At 39.2% G+C, this 23,419-nt stretch overlaps 1 protein-coding gene across 1 annotated transcript in view; it reads left to right on the forward strand.

The window, feature by feature from the left end:
• The first annotated feature begins 394 nt into the window (after positions 1-394).
• The window catches only part of LOC123511313 (dihydrolipoyllysine-residue acetyltransferase component of pyruvate dehydrogenase complex, mitochondrial-like), a 308,658-nt gene continuing 285,633 nt past the window's right edge, over positions 395-23,419 (forward strand). Inside the window, exon 1 of the mRNA XM_045267094.1 lies at positions 395-636. Within this exon, the coding sequence (XP_045123029.1) occupies positions 515-636 (122 nt within the window). The 5' untranslated portion in view covers positions 395-514. The remainder of the gene's footprint in view (positions 637-23,419) is intronic.

Below are 23,419 nucleotides of genomic sequence, written 5' to 3' on the forward strand. Positions count from 1 at the left end.
TAGTTTACTTAAGTTAAACCATCAGTTCTTTCTTAGTTTTCCTCTAGTAATGAAAAAGAAAGTGGCAATTTCCCATTGCTTACGATAGGGCAATGTTTTGTGGTCTAAGTTGCGATCGTAAGCTCAGCCCACCGCCTCATAGGTTCCTCCCACTGGCTGCACTGGCTTTACTTTTTTAGTACAGTGGGATAGGCGTTTTCTTCAATTTATCCTCGTTGTATGCACCTCATGATTGATTGATTGATTGACTGAAAAGCACAATGTTTTTTTCCAGAAAATTTTCCAATAATAATTTTATTACAGCTTTGGGATATTACTGGGAATGTTAAGTTTGCTATTTTTTTTTTTTTAATTAGTTATCTTTTTGTAGTGGAAGGCCAAACAGAACCGTGGTGGAGACGGGACGTTAGCGTTACAAAGCGAGGTGTACAGAAGAAGAAGAAGAAGGCCGACTGTACCCGCAACCGGGCCTGTCGTCTGCAGGAAAGAGAGTGCAAAAGGTGCTGGTAAAGTTATGTTGCGCTTAACGTACTCCCTCAGAGCGGCCCTGCCCACTCTGCTGGCCAGAAATGTACCCAGGAAAATACACCACCGCTACCTCTCAGCTATGGTATTAAGCGCCAAAAGGAAAGGCAGGTGTGTAAAAGTGATCATAATATTTCTCGCCGGCGCTCAAGTTTGCCTTATTTTTACCAGAATTGGATGTAATTTTCATGTATTATAACTTTGTGTGAAATGCTGATGAAAAGGTGCTCAAATGTTGGCATGGATTTTGGTAGTGTCGCTTTTATTTGGAGAGTTAAACAGCTATAAAATTGTATTGTTGGCAGTTTGTTAAAATGTTACATCTATGCGATTTTCCATGGTTTATTGGTGATGATTTCAAATGTATCTAGTACTAGGAATCATTACAAAAGAGATACATAAATTCTCCCACTTTATGTTTTAAGGTTAGGAATATGACATTAGATTCGTCTGGTCAGGGTTAAGGTTAGATATAAGAATAAAAGGTAAATATTTAGAACAAATCCTTCCTCCCTATCATCACTAATCTCCTTCCAAAGAACAGTAAGCTTGGGGACCTTTAGGGGGAAAACGAGGTTTTTGGGTGGTAAAGGCTGAAATAGACCATTTTTGGTAACTCAGAAAATCTAAGGGAAAAATGCATTGATTTTGCCAAAAAGCCAAATAAATTTTTTTTTCAAATATTTGCCAATGATTCGCCATATTTGTGAATGTATATATCTGCTACATCTAGTGAAAACCAAATAGATATTAAACCTAACATTTTAATCTACCCACACCCTATACCCACCCAGTTACTAACCAGACCCAAATCTAACCTAACCTGAATTTTTAAGCCAAAAACTATAGACTAGCCAGCAGACCCTGTCTCCCATCCCCCTTGTTACTAACCTATCTTCATTTTAACATAAAGAAAATGAGGGTAAAAGTTCACTGTAAATTGATTGATTTAAGGAAAGGTTTAGCCAAATATATCAGGTACAGGTACAATTTTAGGGAACTGTTGGCAATGCTGCTCCCCAACAACACATCAGTGATTGCTGCAGCTGTGACCCTGAAAAAGTCTGATATCTATTATTACTAATGATGGTGGGAAGCAAACTCAAACCGTGATGCACACACGTCAAACAAGTCTCTTGCATCTGGTATAGCGATGATAGAGCTGAGAAATTTACCTGAACTCACAGTCCAAGCAGTATGTGTCCATGGTGAAAACAATTAGTTGAAGAAAACAATCTAGTAGAAGCTGATATGATTCACCCTCTCTCCCAAGAAACAAATGCAATACTATATGAGTAACTTCTGGCATGGTGGGCTCTCATTGGATATCCTATATATGAAGGTCTGTGATTGATTTTGTCTTGATATGTCATTTAAGTAACTAGTGGCATGGTGGGCTCTCATTGGATGTCTGTGACACTTGATTTATAGACACTACAAATTCCACAGAGCCCACAAATGTCCTACTAATGTAAACAGTCACAAGAAGAAGAGGAAGAAGGCTGTGGAATACAGATGATAGGAAGGGAATGGATGGTGGTGCTGCTGGAAATCTGTGGGAGATGAATGGAAGGATGATTGAGGCTGTGAAAGAGTTCCTGGAGAGAATGTGGCGTGCTAGATGCAGGAACTAGTGGTGTGAAAGATGATGATTGTCCTCCTTGTTTTTTTTTTTTTTTTTTGTCGTATTTTCCTTACAGGCGCTGCCGATACAAAGGCCTGACGCAGAAGTAATTCCTGCGTCACCTGTAACATCAAGATCAAGATCAAGATCATACCTGTGTACCTGAACACTGTGGGATTATTCACTGTTTAGTGCGTGTACGTACGGAAAGAAAAGGAGTTTGCACTTATAGAAGCTTCTTGCTAAGATCAGCCCTGCTCTCACAGCTATGTGTATAAATAATTATAGTTCCTACACTTTGGAAGTTAAATAGTTAATGAATTTCCTACAGTCAGAGGAGTTAGGGGAGAGATAGACAGCACAGATGAATTTAGTTAGAGAGTGACTATTGAGTCGAAGCCAAGTGGTGGAAAACTCGGAAGATTCAAGAGTGTGGGCTATAGAGCAAGTTAAGTTGTTGCTCATATAGATGCAACATACAGCTTTGAAAAAAAAAATTAGGGAGGCTGGACAGCATGAGCCTAGTATGGCTGTTTACTTGCATATCACAATTAAGTGGAGATAGTAGACACCTACTGAAACAATAATTTACTGCCAGTGAGGTCTAATAGCACTAGTTCAGGGGATGCTGTGAACTTTCCATAAAAGCTAGCATAGACCAGGGTGAATACTGGCTACTTTTTACATCTTTTATAAAATGTACATTAATCAGCCAAATCAATTGCAAATTTGTGTGAAGGTACCTTACTATGTGATACATATTCCCTGAAAGAAAATAATAATTTTGATTATCATTATAGAAAATATTAACATAAATAAGTGGCCTACTCTGTGCCAAAGTCCTGGGGTGAATGGAGCCATCCTTTGGCGTGGATTGGGCCACTAAAATTTTAGTGTTTTTTCAGTATATTTTATGTATTTTACTTTTTCTTTTCTCTCTCTCTCTCTCTCTCTCTCTCTCTCTCTCTCTCTCTCTCTCTCTCTCTCTCTCTCTCTCGAATATGTTTTTAGATTTCTTATAGTTCTTATAGGCCACATCCACACCTCAAATCTGATAAGGTGTTGTGCCCACAAGCTTTATGGGTCCACAAAACATATTTCACATCAACAGAGTCATCAACATCATCCCTTTTTGGCCAGTCATACATGTCATTTGGTTTTCTTTCCAAAAACTTCATTTTCAAGAACTCTTTGCCACACATAATCACACGCCCAATATATGCTTTTCCATAATCTACCCCATAGTAGCTATTTTCATCTATTTCTCTCTTTTTCTGTATTCCATCGTACTTTCGAGCATTAAACACTGCAACGCCTTCAATTTCTTCATCTTCGTCTGTGTCGTCTATACTGCTGATTGAAGAATGACTGCTGTTCAATAGCTCAGCATTTTCCTCCTCTGCTGAACTGGGTTCCTTTAGTGGAGTGCTGTTGCGGAATCTCTTCCTTGATGTCCTTTCTTCTAGCACTTTCCTTTTCTTTTCTACAGTCTCTTCTTCAAACTCTTCCACAAAGTTGTCAACATCTTCTTCCCCCGATGAAACTTCTTCTTTCCTTTTTCTTGTGGTTCTGTTTCTTTGTTTTTTTTTTCTGCCTTCTTCTTCTTTTCAAGGATCATCTTTTCTTTCTCCTTGACTGCTTCTAAGAACTCATCGTGTGTTATGACGCAACTACAGACATCTACTTTTCTTCTTGCCATTGCCTGCGTTGTACCACTAGTGGTTGGGTAGGGCTTTCTGAAAACATCTGCCATTATCTGCTTAAAAGAGGTTGAAGGGGAAATCATCTCTCTGGGAGGAGTGACCTTTTTTGGAGTCGCTGGTTTGTGGACTGGCTCTGAAGATGTCTGGACACTTTTGTATAATTTATACAGATCTGGGTTGAATGTTTTCACTGGATAAACACTGCAGTCAGGTGGATACAAACCAGTCTTTTTTAAAGGCCAGTTTTACATTTGGGAGACTGAAACATTCATCCCAAACCTTGCCCACCAAATTTACGAATTCCCCTTTGGTAATTTTCTGAGCATAGTTTGCTGCTTGCCATTTGGCAATAGTGGCATCCCACCTTGTCTTCAAAGACTTAAAACAGCAAACATGAAGAGGTTGCAGTACATCAGTGGTGTGAGGAGGAAGTTTAACCCGTAAGAGGTCAGCACTGATTTACCCATTGTTTTATGAAATGAAAAATACAAAAAAATATTTGTAAATATTGTAATAATATAATGTAAAAAATAATTTGCTCAGTTTACCACAAAATATTGTCTATTATTTTTTTCTTTCAGTATCTAAGCTTTTTAGTATTGCAGCAGGGTGTGATATTCTTCAAAACAAGGGTCAATGCATAGAGCTACATCACATTCATGACAGTAATACCAAATGTCGCTCCATTTTTTTTGGATCAAGCTAAGGCGGCAGGGAGGGGTGGGGGAGGGGGATGAGTAACCTATGTCAGAATGGCGGGAAACTGTGCTGATATATGCTAGACACTTCAAAGAACATAAATATTGAAGCAGGAGGGAATTTCAAACGCATGGAAACCGAGAAAGGGGCAAACGTACTTGTACGTGATTGATCACAGATAGTAAGCAAAGACTCCACGTACATGTACGTGGTTGACCTCTTACGGGTTAATGATGGTTATGTTCTCTTAACTGGCCTTCTTTATGATAGTTGATGTTAGATGGGTGGAATGGCCATCATAAGCAAGAAGCAAAGGCCTTTGTGTAATGTACTAAGCAAAGAAATCAAACCAGGCTGCAAAGACCTCCGCCACCATCCATCCAGATTCAGAAAAGGCATATTGCATTCCAGGATAAGGCTTTGACCCCCTTCCAGGATGACCAAAACTTCTTCCCCTTGAAGAGAATGAATGGGGGGAGCTTATCTCCAGCAGCACTTATTCCTGCCATGACAGTGGTTGCCTCTCTTCCAGAGGTGGCAGTGACACGGAAAGCGTTTTTCTCCAACAGGTGCGATAACCTTTGTCTATGAAGGATCAATAGAAACACATATTTCGTCTATGTTCCAGATATATTCTGGTTAATTTTGCAGCTGGAGTCTTTTCATTTCAGCTTCAAGGATATCAAAATAGCCATGAATAACCTCAGAATCTGAAGCTGCTGATTTTCTTGTTTTTTCCAAACAAACTTAAGAAGATATAAGCTTGCATGACAGCTTATATCTTCTCAAGAAGGCAGTGCACCAGTCCTCTCCTGGGATGTTATTTCTAAATTTGCAGTATTTCTGCAGGTAACTTCCTATTTCTGTGTCCTCATAAGTATTGTTATTAACATACATTTTAACAAAGTGTCTTAACTCACTCACACTGTTTCCAAATCCCCATTTAGCTTTGATTTTTAGGAATTCAGCCAGTTCCATTTCTGCCTCCTTTGGGAGAGACAGTTGGCCACCCAGTCTTTTTTGGCTTTTCTCCTGTGGCCAGTCTCCATTGGAGGCTTGTTCTAGCAATTCCATGCATCTTAGCAGCTGTTCTTACTCTCACTTTATCTTCTTTCACTGCTTTCACTGCTTTATCTAGATTTTCTTCATGGTCCTTATTCTCTGGTTTCACTGTTTCATATTTTCTAGGCATGACTGTCTCTTTTCTTTGCACCCTCCAGTGTTTTAGCTAAACACTAAGCTGAAAATAAAACAACATAATATTATAACTAAAAAAAAAACATTAGGAAGCTTTAATTTAGCAAAAACATAATGAAAGTGTGGTGGCCTGATACACCCTATTAGACAAAATACACCGGGGTGAATCGGGCCACTCATTGAAGTGCCTATAGCACTAAAATTAAAAGGAATTTTTAATTTCTGATGAAAGCATGCAAAAGAACAGAGAATTATCTATATGACCTGCAATTTTTATAAAAATTCAACAAAATTTAGTGTACTTTCAGAAGAAATTGAATAAAAGTTTTTTTCGGATACAAAAATTTTGCAACTTTGAAAAACACTTTATTTTGGGACGCCCTAGGAACCTTAAGTTTTCTGTTAGGACCAAAAACTTTTTAAGGTTGTGTAGATACTGAAGTGGGCTTTCAAGCCCAGTATTAATTTTTTTCAATTTTCAAATTTTTCATAAATTTTTAAGGAGTGGCCCAATTCACCCCAGCTGTCATGGGGGACCAGTTCACCCCAGTCCATACTAACTGTGATCTCGCTGAATGTTTCCCTTTGTGTCTCACAACTTGAAGGGGCAATCATAGCCTGCCCTCTAAAGATAACTCTTCTTCACACAAAACTACATGCATTTACCACACAAACACCCTTCACTTGAAAATCAAATTTAAAAGAAAATGGCGACTCCAAAACAAGCCTCGGAGTCCCCTTCTAGGGAGGGAACTAGAAATGTCTTTAGCTCAGACTCCTCTCTCAAAAATTGCCTCAAATGCCGTGACACCTCCCTCAACTTTTTCTACATTAACTTCTGCAACATTCGCAGTCTTAGATCTAATTTTTAATCTGTGAAACACCAACTCTCTTCTACTAAACCTCATCTTCTTTTCCTCACTGAAACACTGCTGTCTGAGGCAACTGACAGTAGCCCCTTCTCTGTTCCCTTCTACTTACTTTATTCAAATTTTTGCTCCAAAGCTGGATGTTGCGTGTATGTATGCAATGACTTAACTTACTTTTGTGCCCATACTCTTGAATCTTCTAAGTTTTCCACCATCTGGCTTTGACTCAAAAGTCACTCTCTAACTAGATTTATCTGTGCTGTCTATCTGTCCCCTAACTCCTCTGATTATAGTAAATTCTTTGACTATTTAACTTCCAAAGTGGAGTACATTCTGTCTCTATCCTTTTGCAGAGACCTCCATCCTTGGAGATTTTAATGTTCACCACCACCTTTGGTTTTCCTCTCCCTTCACTGACCATCCTGGTGAACTAGCTTTCAACTTTGCTATCCTAGATAACCTAGAACAACTGGTGGCACATCCTACTCATATTCCTGACTGTCTTGGAGATATTTAAAACATTTTTTACCTTTTCCTTACCTCTAATCCTTCTGCTTGTTCTGGTACCTTACCTCCTCTGTTGGGCTCCTCTGATCACAACCTCATATATGTATTTTGCCCTATTTCTCCAATCCCTCCTCAGGATCCCCCAAGGTGGAGGTGCCTCTGACATTTTGCCTCTGCCAGTTGGGGGGACCTGAGGAGGTATTATGTTGATTTTCCTTGGAATGATTACTGTTTCCATGTCAGAGACCCATCTTTGTGTGCTGAATGTATAACAGAGGGGAGAGTGTCTGGAATGGAGGTGTACATTTCTTACTCTTTTTCTCAACTTAAACCTTCTAAACCTTGGTTTAACTCAATCTGTTCTCATGCTATACATGATAAAAAGATTGCCCCTAAAGGTATTTGAGCCTTCCATCTCTTGAATCTCATGCACATTATATTTTTGCCCAGAATCATGCCAAGTCTGTTCTTCAACTTGCCAAACACTCCTTCATAAGTAAAAAATGTAAGAATCTTTGAAAATCCAATTCCCCTCGAGACTTCTGGCATCTGGCCAAAAACATCTCTGTCCTAACTGATCCTTCTGGTTACCACATATGAGGTGCTTACCTTTAATGACTTCTTAATGGCACTGATTATGCTTACTATGTATAGATTAGCCAAAGAGCAACTATGGGTTCGTCCATAGGATACTCAGAATTGTTGCTCTACTAAACCATGTTTATTATACAAAGTATAAGAATAAGCCAGACCAGCAAATACACATTCAAATAACATTAAGTAACATGTCCACGTAGCCATTCTCCCTACAATCTTCTAGAAATTGTAAATACTATACTTTTACTCAAAAATTCCTCTTGAATTTGATAATTCATCTCAAATCTCTGCAACTCTTCCTTTAGACACTATAACATTGTAATACCATCACCTAACTGCACATTTTACACTGCATGCGATGTGGTATAAAATTATTCGAAGTCCACATTATACATGTACACATAAGACTCCATAACTCTTAGGACAAATTCTCTAAGTTACTACTTGCATATAAGACCAAGCAGAAGGGGACCCAGAGGCTCATGTTGCTGTTGAGCGTCAAAAATTCTTGTATTAACCGAGGGCGTGAATGGTAGCGCTCTGGTGATTTGTGTTACTACCTGGCCTTATATCTGCCATGATTCTACCATCAGCCCTTCTAGCACTAAAGTTTCTTTAAGATGTGAACATGTCTCTAAGCACTTTATTATCACTGTGTGTCACAGCAACTGCTCTTCCTTAGCCACCACCGTTTCCATATTATCGTCAGTCTGTCACAACTGTGCCCCGTTTACTAGTGGCCTTTCACCAGGAACCTTGTTACCTTTTTTTTTTTTTTTTTCACATGCCAAGGTGAATGTCTTTTCAAGCTTACGCATCCTAGGATCTTGCTTGGTTACACGCCCATGCGTACCTGCTTGGTTCCTCTGACCTTTAGTTTTAGGGGCTGGTGCCCTCATTTTCACTCTCCTCGTCGGAACAGTGTGGTATATCCAGCACACATCCAGTCTCATGACATCTCCAATAACTTTACTTCTTATCTTTTCCTCCTTCATTTCATGCTGGTGGCTCCACTGCCATCACTTCCATCTTTAAAGCTGAATTCTTCTCTCAAACTTTTGGTAATAACTTTACCTTGGATGATTCTGGGCTTGTTCCTCCTTCTCCTCTTCCCTCTTGAGTATTTCATGCTACAATTAAAGTTCTTTGTAATGATGTTTTCCATCCTTTCCTGGCCTAAACCCTCGGAAGGCATATGGTTTTGATGGGGTCCCTCCTATTGTTCTCAAAAACTGTGCTTCTGTGCGTGCACCTTGCCTGGCGAAATTCTTTCAACTATGTCTATCAACTTCTACCTTTCCTTCTTGCTGCAAGTTTGCCTACATTCAACCTCTTCCTAAAAAGGATGACCATTCTAATCCCTCAAACTACTGTCCTTTAGCTTTAATCTCTTGCATGTGTAAAGTTTTTGAGTCTATCCTCCATAGGAAGATTCTCAAACATCTGTCACTTCACAATCTCCTATCTGATCACCATTATGGCTTCTGTCAAGGTCACTCTACTGGTGATCATCTGGCTTTCCTGGTGATCATCTGGCTTTCCTTACTGAGTCTTGGTCATTCTCTTTTAGAGATTTCAGTGAAACTTTTGTTGTCACTTTAGACATATCAAAAGCTTTTGATGGAGTGACTCAAAACTTTCATCTTAAAACTCCTACAGCTTTTATCCTTCTTTTTGGAACTTCATCCCAAGTTTCCTCTCCCACCATTCTATTGCTGCTGTGGTAGACAGCCGTTGTTCTTCTCCGAAATCTATCAACAGAGGTGTTCCTCAGTGTTCTGTCCTGTCACCCACTTGCTTCTTATTATTCATTAATAATCTTAACTAAACTTCTTGCCCTATCCATTCCTATGCTGATGATGCCACCCTACACTTTTCCATGTCTTTTCACAGATGACCAACTCTACAGGAAGTCAACAGGTCACGCAGGGATGCCACAGAATGCCTAACTTCTGATCTTTTTAAAATTTCTGATTGGGGCAGGGAAAATTTAGTTTTGTTCAATGCCTTAAAAATTCAATTCCTCCACCTATCATCTCAACAAAATCTTCCAGACAACTCTCCCCTCTTTTTCAGTGACATTCAATTGTCTCCCTCTTCAACACTGAATATCGTAGGCCTATCCTTTACTCATAATCTAAACTGGAAACTTCACATCTCATTGCTTGCTAAAACAGCTTCTATGATGTTAGGCATTCTAAGGTGTCTCCGCCAGTTTACCTCACCTCCCCAACTGCTGACTCTGTACAAGGGCCTCTTCTGCTCTTGTATGGAGTACTCTTTGCATGTTTGGGGGGTTCCACTCACACAGCTTTATTAGATGGGTGGAATCCAAAGCTTTTCATCTCAGCAATTCCCCTCCTCTAACTGACTAAATAACTGTTTTCAGCCTCTTCTCACTGCTGGAAGGTTGGATCTCTTGCTGTCTTCTATTGCTATTTTCATGCTCACTGCTCTTTTGATCTTTCTACCTACATGCATCCCCTCCTGCTCCCTCTCTTCACAAGGCTTTCTTTTTTATCTCGTCTCTATTTTGTCCAACACTCTAATATACAAGTTAACCAGCCAAATACTCTCTTTTTTCTAGTAAACTCAGGAACTCCCTTCCTGTGTGTATGTAACTTGACTTCATTCAAGTGTGAGGTTTCAAGATATTTGTCCCTATCTTTTGGTTAATTTTGCTCTTTAGGGAGACTAGCAACTGAGTGGACCTTTCTTTTCTTTATGTTTTTGTTGCTCTTGTCTAGTCCTTCTCTTTTACATAAAAAAGAAAGACACTTTTCCTTGGGCAGCATGTCAGGCAACACCACTGTTTTTTTTTTTTTTCTTTTCTTTTTTTTTTTAAGTATAGGTAACTCGATTTACGCGATAGATACGTTCCAAGAGGCATCATGTATATCAAAATTCGCATAAAACAAACTTGTAATTCTTATAAGAAACAATAGATAATAGGGGGGATGCGAGATGTGGTCCCAAAAAATTTGTGCAAAATACTCTATTTATTTGGCTAAATTAACATATTTTTATTATTTACCATTCTAAATACTAGAAGTGTAGTTAAAGTAAAGGGAAAAGCAAGAAATAATATGAGAAAGCAAGAAATAATAAGAGAAAACAACAAAACAAAGAATACGTAAAACACAACACTCACTGCGTCACTGCCTTCACCACTCACACCACAGTCAGTCACCATCTTTCTCTGAGCTTTTTCACTTATCAAAAATCCACTTATCAAAAATAACCCCACATGCAGAAGATGAAGGATGTTTTGGGGCCATCTTGGTGCATTATAGGCAGATTGAAGAGATTCCGTCTGTACTCATTGCTGGCAGACTGCAAATGAGGCACCAGAAAAGTGGAGCTCCCACATATCGGCCAGCTATGGAACTCTCTGGCGCACAGTTTGAAATTGCGTTTGGTGCACATTTTGAAACTGCGTTTGGCGTTCAGTTTAAAAATGCTGTTGGGCCAAATTGTGTACAGCAATACTCCACTTAACGAATAGGATAGGGGGTGTCAAAGCTGTTCGTAGAGCGAAAATTTGTTAAGCGGACGTAATTTTTCCATAGGAAATAATGGAAATAAGGGAGATGTGTTCTGGGCTGGTCCCCAACATACCACATGGGTTAAAAAAAAAAATATATATATACAGGCAACCCCCGTTTAACGAAGGGGTTATGTTCCTAAAAAAACACTTCGTTAAGCGAAATTTCGTTAAGCGAACCGATTATAACAAGTTTAACCCCTGACTTGAACTTCCACTGAGAGTAAGCAAAGCGAGAGTGCATCATAGTACGGTGAAAGGTTTAATGAAAGTAAAATTTATGAAGTTTAACATTTAGGCAGTTAAATTTAATTTAAGTCATTATAATGTACACTAATATATGTATGTTTGTAGCTTTATAATGTTGATGATCTTAAATTTATGAAGGGAGGGAGAGTGAAACGGGAAAGACACTAACCGGCAACCTGTGGAATGTAAACAAAGGGCGCATCATTGTACCGCATACAAAACTTATGTACTACATTTCCACAAGGCTTTCCATTTTATCCATTGTAGAGTCACGAGTTCAGGTGGTTCTTTTAGCTTGCAAGGAAGATACAGTCTCACCAGCCTTCTTAATAGTCTGCTGACTTGAAAATAGTAGAGACAGTAGATGGAGTCAAGATGGTGGCCAGCAATGCTATAGTTTTCTCGCCTCTCGTGTCTGTGAATAATATCCAGCTTCACTTCGAGAGTAAGAGACTTCCTGGTCTTCTTAGGAATGCTAGGCCACATTGCAAGGAGTTTTGGTGGGAAGTTGAGCGAATGAAGACGAGCTGCTGCTGACGCTGTTATGGGAGTGAGTGGTGCGTGTTGTCCACAAGAGGCTTGATCTTGATCTTGATCTTGATTCTACAGGTGTCCCAGGATTTCTCCTGAGGTAGGCCTTAGTATTTGCGGCTGCTAGTGTATTCAAAAGCTTGTCAGCTTGCGTGATACAGTGGGGCTTTCAAACTTGGAAAAAATTACCTGGATAAAACTTCGTTAAAGTGAGTTTGGTATTCGTTAAATGAGCAGATGGTAGTAAAATGAAACCTTCGTTGTAGCGAAATTTCGTTGTGTGAACCTTCGTTAAAGGGGGTTGCCTGTATTTCTATTAGCTTTTTACAAACCTTGCCCCCAAGAAAGCATTGTTTTGTAATGCATAAAGTGAAATCTTACATGGAATACCAAAAAATGAAGGAGAGATGAGAATGAGGCGGAGACTCACGGCGACTCGGCCGCTTCTTCTTCTTCTTGTGACCCTTTTAGCTTGCATGTTGTCTTTCACCACAATATTTATGTTTCCACTTCTCTATTACCTGCTATAATGGATATCATATCTTAGTATTCATATACGCTCATGCCATGAGGATCACCTCGACTCCGTGGCACTGAGTGATAGTGAATTACTAATGAAATACCGGGGTATGTATTTCATTAGTAATTCACTATCACTCAGTGCCACGGAGTTGAGGTGATCCTCATGGCATGAGCGTATATGAATACTAAGATATGATATCCATTATAGCAGGTAATAGAGGAGTGGAAACATAAATATCGTGGTGAAAGACAACACGCAGGCTAAAAGGATCACAAGAAGAAGCGGCCGAGTCGCCGTGAGTCTCCGCCTCATCTGTGGGCGATCTCATCTTTGCTTTATTTTTTGGTATTCCACGTAAGATTTCACTCTATGCATTACAAAACAATGCTTTCTTGGGGGCAAGGTTTTTAAAAAAACTAATAGAAATATTTTGTGAATATAAATGCGTATACAGTAAGGTCTCGGTTTACGTCAGAGTTATGTTCCTGAAACATGACGTAAGTCGATTTGGTACGTAACTCGAGTTTCCGTACATTTCAAAGCATATTATGGAGTTTTCAACCAATCATTGTTTATGGTCATTCAGGTAAGTTAAAGGTTATATTGTTATATTATTTACAAGTATGTAGGAATATGAAACACAAGCTTGTTTTTGTTGTTGATTAGGGCCCTGACGAAGGACTGCAGGTTGCAGAAAGGGGTGGACGCCTGAGGCCGCCAGAAGGGTGGGCAGGTCGAATGTTGTGACGCCCAGGGTGGACAGCTGGGAGCATAGTGCAGTGCGGTGGGAGTATAAGCGTGGGCAGCGGGGCAGGAAATGCAATAGGAAAGGACAATAAGGATCAGCAGACAGGTGCAGACGGTGCAAGTCAGCTGTGAGTGTCGTGTGGCCCAGGCGAAGGCTCCAGAGTTGTTATTGTTGTGATGGGTGTGCGAGCCCTCAAGGTCGTCAACCTCCCCGTTGTCATGGTAACGGGCTTCCCATTTTCTTCTTCCCTCCCTCACACACAGCTGCTGCCTCCCTTCTCATGTCTTTTAATTATGTCCTCTTTTTCTTGTAGCATAATGGTTTTCCTTTTCTTAGCATCACTGCTGTCACTAAGAAGTTTTCTCTTTGGTGCCATTGAGCAAGATACTAAGAACTTGAGTCAGTAAACGCAGAAGTAGGATAACACTCTTGCCAGGGGCGACGGTGTGGTGGAAGTGAGGCAGGGTGTTATTATATTCAAGCGTGAGGCGGACGTTGTGGCGGGCAACCACCAACAATAACAATAAATCCCGCACTTTACGATTTATAAATTTTCAATTTTTTTTAATCTTAAATTGCCTTATAGTGGACTGACGTAACTACGAGTTTGATGTAACTCGAGACTGACGTAACCCGGGACTTTACTCTATAAGACAGTAACACCACCTCCAGAAGTGGTTCCCAGCAACCTCAGAGCAACCTGATAGCAACCTCATCACCGTTCTTCCAAGCGTTCACGGATGCCATTTTGTGGCAGGAGGTTGCCCTGACGTTAAAGAATCTTGGATCCAGCTCCAGGAGCGCTAGAGACAGAGGCGGGGAGGCAGCCAATCACAGCAAAGCTGCCGCGTTCGGTCCCTCACCCTGCAAATTGAAGCCCAGAAAATTCACTAAAATGGGTGTGGTTGTACATTATGCGTACTTTTTGGACTAACTTTATATAGTACGTTAAACCGGAAATTCTTTAGACGAACGTTCGTTAAGCGGAGTATTACTGTATAAGCAAACTGATCGCACAAATTAAATTAATTATAATATTTTTTCGGTCGCGTTATAACAAAAACGCGTAAATCAAGAGTTACCGTATTTTATGGCTTACAAGATGCACTTTTTTTCCTAAAAAATACCCTGAAAAAATACTAGTGCGTCTTCCAAGACGAATGTTGTATTGTAAGCCAACACCCAACCTCAAGTGAGCTTGGACACTTGACCGATAGCAACCTGGATTTGTATGTTGAGTCATTACATTATGATGTTAGCTTAAGTACTATTTAATTCAGCCTTTTATGTTACGTAAACTCAGTACTTTACTGTTACAAGTATTTCCAATACCATAATCCTTCCTGCAGCCTACTCAGCGTGTTGAGAAAATGGCCTGCTCCCTCATCTCATAGCAACACACATGTACATGCACACAAATGCACACACATGCAAGGTGCCTTTATACCTTTATTAATAGAACATCCAAATGGCTTACTTGTTCAAGGAAGAATCAAAACTCCACTTGTGAATTATATTCACAATGATAAAGCCTGTGAAGCACCATTGCAAAATGAAATAAATATGAACTGCAGCACTGAAGTGTTCGGTTTCGGCAATCGGACAAGTGACTCCATAATGTAAACAATACATCCAATACATGCTGTCGCCCGCCACCAAAACAAGAAGAGATGGATTGTTTCACTGTGTATACATATTTGCCTCTGGTGTTTTTATTTACATAGTTGTAAATTTGTGGTGAGTGCTCCAGCAAATTTGTAATGAGTGGTGAAACAATAGTGTCTTGCAGACTTCTTGCTTCTGATGTGTTTGTGTTCAGTGGTTGGGTATATGGTGAATGTGTTCTTGTATGAGAATGACTTTTTTCTCTTAGAAATTTCTTTCAAATATTAGGGTGCGTCTTCCAAGATGCAGCGTCTTGCAAGCCATAAAATAGTTCCTCTATATACAGTAATACTTCAAGATACAATTTTTTTTATATACGACAAAAAATTTCATATAATTTACACCTCGAAATATGAAGATATTTTTAAGTTACGAATAGCCATCGGTAGGTGGTGCAGCGATCGCTCGGCTACCTGCGTCCACCCGAACATTCAGTTCGCGTTGTGTATCGATGTTCATCCTTTGTGCATGTATGTGTCTTGCTCCTCGGCAGTTTGTATTTTTTCTTAAGTTTTGTGAACTCAAGACCTTGTGATCATGGGTTCCAAAAGTAAAAATAAAAAAGCTGAAAAGAAGAAACTTCGAAGAGTCTCGCAATGGATATGAAACACAAGATAACTGCAAAATATGAATGTGGGGTGTGTATCTGTGACTTGGCCCTGTGTGCTAATGCTAATAATAACTGTAAAGTCAAACCATTGTTGGTGTATCATTATGAGAACCCCAGGGCCTTTAAAGCATCTAAGGTGTTAAAAGAGAAACTCCAGGTTATGTGGTGTGCCAATGGTAAGGCATGAGTAACTCACCAAATCCTCCTCCATACTACATACAGGCAACCCCCGCTTAACGAAGGGGTTACGTTCCTAAAAAACCTTCGTTAAGCGAAACTTCGTTAAGTGAACCAATTATAACAAATTTAATCCCTGACTTGAACTTCCATTGAGAGTAAACAAAGTGAGAGTGCATCATAGTATAGTGAAAGGTTTAATGAAAGTAAAAATTATGAAGTTAAACATTTAGGCAGTTTAATTTAAGTCATTATAATGTACACTAACGTATGTATGTACGTAACTTTATAATGTTGATGATCTTAAAATTATGAAGGGAGGGAGAGTGAAACGGGAAAGACACTAACCGGCAACCTGTGGAATGTAAACAAAGGGTGCATCATTGTATCACATACAAAACTTATGTACCACATTTCCACAAGGCTTTCCATTTTATCCATTGTAGAGTCATGAGTTCAGGTGGTTCTTTTAGCTTGGAAGGAAGATACGGTCTCACCAGCCTTCATAATAGAGTCTGCTGACTTGAAAATAGTAGAGACAGACAGTAAATGGAGTCAAGATGGTGGCGAGCAATGCTATAGTTTTCTCTCCTCTCTCGTGTCTGTGAATAATATCCAGCTTCACTTTGAGAGTAAGAGACTTCCTGGTCTTCTTAGGAATGTTAAATGAGCAGATGGTAGTAAAATGAAACCTTCGTTGTAGCGAAATTTTGTTGTGTGAACCTTCGTTAAGCGGGGGTTGCCTGTATACGAAGTTCTGTCACAGCGTTGGTAAGTACGAATGCAATTTGGGAGTTTTCACTTGTGCTAACTCGGCAAGTTTGGCAAGAAACACACAAAATAGCCTGTATTCACATACTGATTACACTTGGAAATTCAATAAACGAGTGAGTACAAATGATGTTCTGCCCACAAGCAACTCTTCCTCTTTGCAATGCAAAAAACCGGAAATCTCTAGATGCTATGGTTACCGAAATATCACAGGTAGAATGAGGTGGTATCATTGGTGTTTGTGGCCTTGCGTCCGATCTGGTTTAGCGGTCTTGGCTGGAGTGATAGAAAACGGGCCCCTTTCTCTCTCTCTCTCTCTCTCTCTCTCTCTCTCTCTCTCTCTCTCTCTCTCTCTCTCTCTCTCTCTCTCTCTCTCTCTCTCTCTCTCTCCTGTCGCCTGTTCTGATACCACTCATTCAAATGTTGTCTCCCCGCTACATGGCAAGAGACCCAAGGTGTAGAAATAAGACACGTGGGAGAGGTGGCGGAATCGGACACGGTGAAATCACTGTCGCTACCACCATCCATCGTGAGAATTGGTGACACAGTGACGTATAGCATATGTTTACTCCTGATGAATGTTGCCTGCTCATAAGCAAAGAAGATGGGAAGAAAATAGCCAAAAATATTTCCCCAAAACACCTGAATGTCCAAGAAACAATAGATTATAGGGGGGATGTGGAATGTGGTCCAAAAATGTTCGTACAAAATACTCTATTTATTTGGCTAAATTAACATGTTTTTATTATTTACCATTCTAAATACTAGAAGTGTATTTAAAGTAAAGGGAAAAGCAAGAAATAATAAGAGAAATGCAAAAAATAAGAGAAAACAACAAAACAAAGAATACGTAAACACAACATTCACTGCGTCACTGCCTTCACCACTCACACCACAATCAGTTACCATCTTCCTCTGAGCTTTACCACTTTCTCAAAAATCCACTTATCAAAAATAACCCCACATGCAGAAGGAGATGAAGGACGTTTTGGAGCCATCTTGGTGAATTATAGGCAGATTGAAGAGATTCTGTCTGTACTCAGTGCTCGCAAACTGCATCCAAGAAACTTTAACAATGTCAGAGCAACCTCCTGCCACGAAATGGCATCCATGAACGCTTGCAGGGATGGTTACGAGCTTGGTATCAGGTTGCTATCAGGTTGCTGGGAACGCCACCTTGCGAGGTGGTGTTTCTGTCTTACATATACATTTATATTCACAAAACTTTTTTATTACCTTTTGCAAACCTTGCCCCCAAGAAAGGATTGTTTTGTAATGCATAATGAAATCTTACTTGGAATACTAAAAATAAAGCAGAGATGAGATTGGTTGCAGACATGGCATGGACTCGCGGCGACTCAGCTGCTGCTTCTTTTTGTGATCCTTTTAGCTTATGTGATGCTTTCACCACGATATTTATGTTTCCACTCGTTTATTGCCTGCTATAATGGATACCATATCTTTGTGTTCATATACAATCATGCCATGAGGATCACCTTGACTCCGTGGCACCGAGTGATAGTGAATTACTTCTGAAATACCGCTTCCCTCAGCATGAATTACTTGCTTTGGGACTTCATCTAGCAGAGGACTCAGTGACTAAGTGGGGGTATGCAATTCTCACTCATACCCAGATTTTGCTTCACTTATATACTGACTATATGTACACCAAAGCAAACTGTTCTTATATAAATGGATGGGTTTTCAACACTGCCAATACCAACCCATTCTAACTCACCCTAATCTTAATGTCTCCATTTCTCAGCAATGTAGAACAAATGAATAAAACATATTCCAGCAGTTAAGTCAAGAAATAGGTTAATGCCCATGTAAAACATACTGAACATATAAGTCACTAATGTTCGAAAAAAGCGAACGGAAAGTTTTTTTTCTTTTTTTTACGTAAAGCAATGTCCAAAACATTAAGTAAATTCCACATGCAATTTGGTCAAGATGAAACAATAAGCAAACAGCTCACTGTGCTTGCTATCATTGGCAAACATTCAAACAATATTTCTCTTTTTTTGTCTTGATTTTGGTTTACTGCCTGCCTGAAACCACACCCCGACACTACACCTCCTCTACCAGTGTTAAAGCCTCATTGTTGGTGACTCCTTGTGTATTTGTTTTATTATGGGGTTTATTAGCCATGATGAAAACACTGTGAGGACTGCTGACTGTGTTGAGTAATAATTGTGGGCATGTGACGCTGTATCAGTGTTTGTGAACAATACCATAACATTTCTTCAGCCCTGCAGGAGGGATAACATAAAGCTGCCTTATGATTAGCTACCTGTCCTCATGATGACACGGTAGTGACGTATCAGCCCTGGCAGCCAATGAGGACTCTTAGGCAGGCTACCAACCTCCAACCGCCAACAACAACGAGTCTTTCTGGATGCCATTTCATGAGGGAGAGAGAGAGAGAGAGAGAGAGAGAGAGAGAGAGAGAGAGAGAGAGAGATATTAACAGATGGGTGGTGGCTCGGTACTTAATCTGATAATTGGGAGTCGAACTTGCAACGTCACACTCATGGGAATTCCAGAATGTGCCCTGCCCTGAACGGACTTCATAGAGTGGAAAGATTATAGTACTTTTCCATCAACTTTCTTTGTCGCGTTTGTCAGCTGTAAACAAACATAGCTGCCCCTCCAACCCCCAGCCAGCTGCTGCTATTTTTTTGTTGCTATTTTTGGCCTTTAATGCTCTTTATGAGAAACTTCAGACAGCTTGGTCCACTCATAAACAACAGAGCAGATCATCTTGGCCATTTGCTACTTGGAAGTTCTGCCTTGGAGCGTCTCATAGAGAAATGTAAACAAACAACTGAAACACTTTTTGCTGCTAGGCTGGAACAATATATATATTATATATATATATATATATATATATATATATATATATATATATATATATATATATATATATATATATATATATATATACACAGATATATATACAAATACATTCTACATCTACTTATGAAGATGATATTAAGTTGAGATTATAGCATCATTCTAATTAGCAAGAAAATAAATTTTATTATAAAAGTTTTGGTTAGAATCCATAAATCTTAATTTGACTAAAAATTGACTCTAGAAGAAAACGGTGTGTTCCGTCTAGCTCAAGATGATGGAAAGAATTGACGGAACAGTAAAATACCAACGGAAATTGTTGAAGACGACGGAAAAAGTGCTAGTGTGACGCCGCCTTAAGTGCTGCCACCTAGCGAGATTGAGGGATCGTTCGCACGGTAGGTTTGAATATGCTTGGGGGCAGCTCCAGATAGTGGCGATCCGGATACGCGGCCAATTACTCTATACAGTAAAAGTTCTTAAATCCGGAAATCCTTATAATCTGGAAAATTTGAAAGGTTGAGTTAAATATGTAAAAAGTAAGAAATAATAGTAATAAATATATAATAATAAAAGCTGAAACCGAACATGTCATCACCGACACCGAATGCGCCGATTCAACATCCCATGATCGCGCCAACCGCCGTCCACCATTGCGTTCTGCCACATGGGATCACATCTTGTCTGTCACCATCACAAAGTCGATCACGTGTGTGCCAAACTACTGTTATCATGGCTTCAGCAAACCCTCTTGGCCTCCAGACAAAGACAGTGAAAAAGAGAAAACATACAACCCTAACCATAAGTATTGTGGAATGTATGCATATTATGTGGGGTACAGTACAGTACAATCACTCAAACTTCTCAGCACAGGCAACCCCCATTTAACGAAGGGGTTACGTTCCTAAAAAACACTTCGTTAAGCGAAACTTCGTTAAGTGAACCGATTATAACAAGTTTAATCCCTGATTTGAACTTCCACTGAGAGTAAGCAAAGTGAGAGTGCATCATAGTACAGTAAAAGGTTTAATGAAAGTAAAAATTATGAAGTTAAACATTTAGGTAGTTTAATTTAAGTCATTATAATGTACACTAATATATGTATGTATGTAACTTTATAATGTTGATGATCTTAACTTTATGAAGGGAGGAAGAGTGAAACGGGAAAGACACTAACCGGCAACCTGTGGAATATAAACAAAGTGCGCATCATTGCACTGCATACAAAACTTATGTACCACATATCCACAAGGCTTTCCATTTTATCCATTGTAGAGTCACGAGTTCAGGTGGTTCTTTTAGCTTGCAAGGAAGATACGGTCTCACCAGCCTTCTTAATAGAGTCTGCTGACTTGAAAATAGAGACAGTATAATATGGAGTCAAGATAGTGGCCAGCACTGCTATAGTTTTCTGGCCCCTCTCATGTCTGTGAATAATATCTAGCTTCATTTGGAGAGTAAGAGACTTCCTGGTCTTCTTACGAACACTAGGCCAATTGCAGGACATTTTGGTGGTAAGTTGAGCTAGGGAAGACAAGCTGCTTCTGACGCTGTTATGTTTTGACTGGGGAGTAAATGTTGCGCGTGTTGTCCACGAGAGGCTTGATCTTGATCTTGATCTTTATTCTATAGGGGTCCCAGGATTTTTCCTGAGGCAGGCCTTAGTACCAGCAGCTCCTGGTGTATTCAAAAGCCTGTCAGCTTGCGTGATATGGTGGGGCTTTCAAATTTGGAAAAAAATTACCTGGATAAAACTTCGTTAAAGCGAGTTTGGTGTTCGTTAAACGAGCAGATGGTAGTAAAATGAAACCTTCGTTGTAGCGAAATTTCGTTGTGTGAACCTTCGTTAAAGGGGGTTGCCTGTATATGTAGATGGTGGAATAGCCTACGTAAAATAGTGAAATCACCTACACAAATACAAGTTGACAAGTAGGAAAAGAGCAATCATCACATATGGGCTGCCATAATGGCTGCAAAGGCCCATGCCACTCCCCCCATAGTCTGGCATATCTTAAAAAAAAAAACAAAAAAAAAAACATAAATCTTGTGTGGTGTGGTGAGGAAGTACACAGTAGACTGGTGGTAGTAGCAATCCCTGTAAGATGTTATGACAGTACTTACACAAAGAGATATAGCAAGTTGGGGTTAGTTTAGTGGGCTTTACATAATACCCTCAAGATTTTAATCTTACTTTCAGCCTTACTATCTTACAATCCGGAAAATCCTAGAATCCGGAATGCCTGAACCCCCATGACTTCCGGATTTCAGGACTTTTACTGTATATAAATAAATAAATATATATATATATATATATATATATATATATATATATATATATATATATATATATATACATATACACAGGTAACTGATTTACGCGTTTGATTTACGCGTTTTTATTGTAACGCGACCGAAAAAATATAATAATTGATTTAATTTAATTTGCGCCATCGGTTTGCTTATACGCGATTTGGCCCAACCACATTTTTAAACTGGGCACCAGACGCAATTTCAAACCACGCCAAAGAGTTCCGCAGCTAGGGCCGGATCCAAGAAGCAGGTTGTTGTCTATGTTAGTACGAACAACCTCCATACCAACCTCCCGCTCTCATAGCAACCCTCATGAAATGGCATCCAGAAAGACTCGTTGTTGTTGGCGGTTGGAGGTTGGTAGCCTGCCTAAGAGTCCTCATTGGCTGCCAGGGCTGATACGTCACTACCGTGTCATCATGAGGACAGGTAGCTAATCATAAGGCAGCTTTATGTTATCCCTCCTGCAGGGCTGAAGAAATGTTATGGTATTGTTCACAAACACTGATACAGCTTCACATGCCCACAGTTATTACTCAACACAGTCAGCAGTCCTCACAGTGTTTTCATCATGGCTAATAAACCCCATAATAAAACAAATACACAAGGAGTCACCAACAATGAGGCTTTAACACTGGTAGAGGAGGTGTAGTGTCGGGGTGTGGTTTCAGGCAGGCCGGTAAACCGAAATCAAGACAAAAAAAGAGAAATATTGTTTGAATGTTTGCCAATGATAGCAAGCACAGTGAGCTGTTTGCTTATTGTTTCATCTTGACCAAATTGCATGTGGAATTTACTTAATGTTTTGGACATTGCTTTACATAAAAAAAAGAAAAAAAACCTTTCCGTTCGCTTTTTTCGAACATTAGTGACTTATATGTTCAGTATGTTTTACATGGGCATTAACCTATTTCTTGACTTAACTGCTGGAATATGTTTTATTCATTTGTTCTACATTGCTGAAAAATGGAGACATTAAGATTAGGGTGAGTTAGAATGGGTTGGTATTGGCAGTGTTGAAAACCCATCCATTTATATAAGAACAGTTTGCTTTGGTGTACATATAGTCAGTATATAAGTGAAGCAAAATCTGGGTATGAGTGAGAATTGCACCTCCCCAATCATCACATTTTCTAGAGAAGCAGGTATCTTATATGTTATCATTATATCATGCTCCAGGAAGTCATTATTGTATACACAATCATTTAATGTGCTTTCATTCATTGTTTTCTTACCCATTTGGGTTATGTATATGTTTTTTCTCAATTTATAAGGTGTTGGAAAAGGAAATTCTGCGTATCCGGATATTTCGCGTATCTGCCAGGGCCTCGGCTGCTATAATCCGGATACACGGGTGATTACTGTATATATATATATATATATATATATATATATATATATATATATATATATATATATATATATATATATATATATATATATATATATATATATATATATATATATATATATATATATATATATATATATATATATATATATATATATATATATATATATATATATATATATATATATATATATATATATATATATATATTAGGTGGATCGTTTTTACACTTTTTTTACAATTCAAATTCCAATAGTGATTAAAAGTTGTGTATCCATGAGAAAATAATTACTGTGAAATTTCACATTTCTAAAACAATATCTTCTGCCTCCCCAATAAGTTAAAATATCGTAAAATAGGTAA

This window comes from Portunus trituberculatus, chromosome 31, assembly GCF_017591435.1.
Source record: "Portunus trituberculatus isolate SZX2019 chromosome 31, ASM1759143v1, whole genome shotgun sequence".
In the NCBI taxonomy this organism is placed as follows: Eukaryota; Metazoa; Arthropoda; class Malacostraca; order Decapoda; family Portunidae; genus Portunus; species Portunus trituberculatus.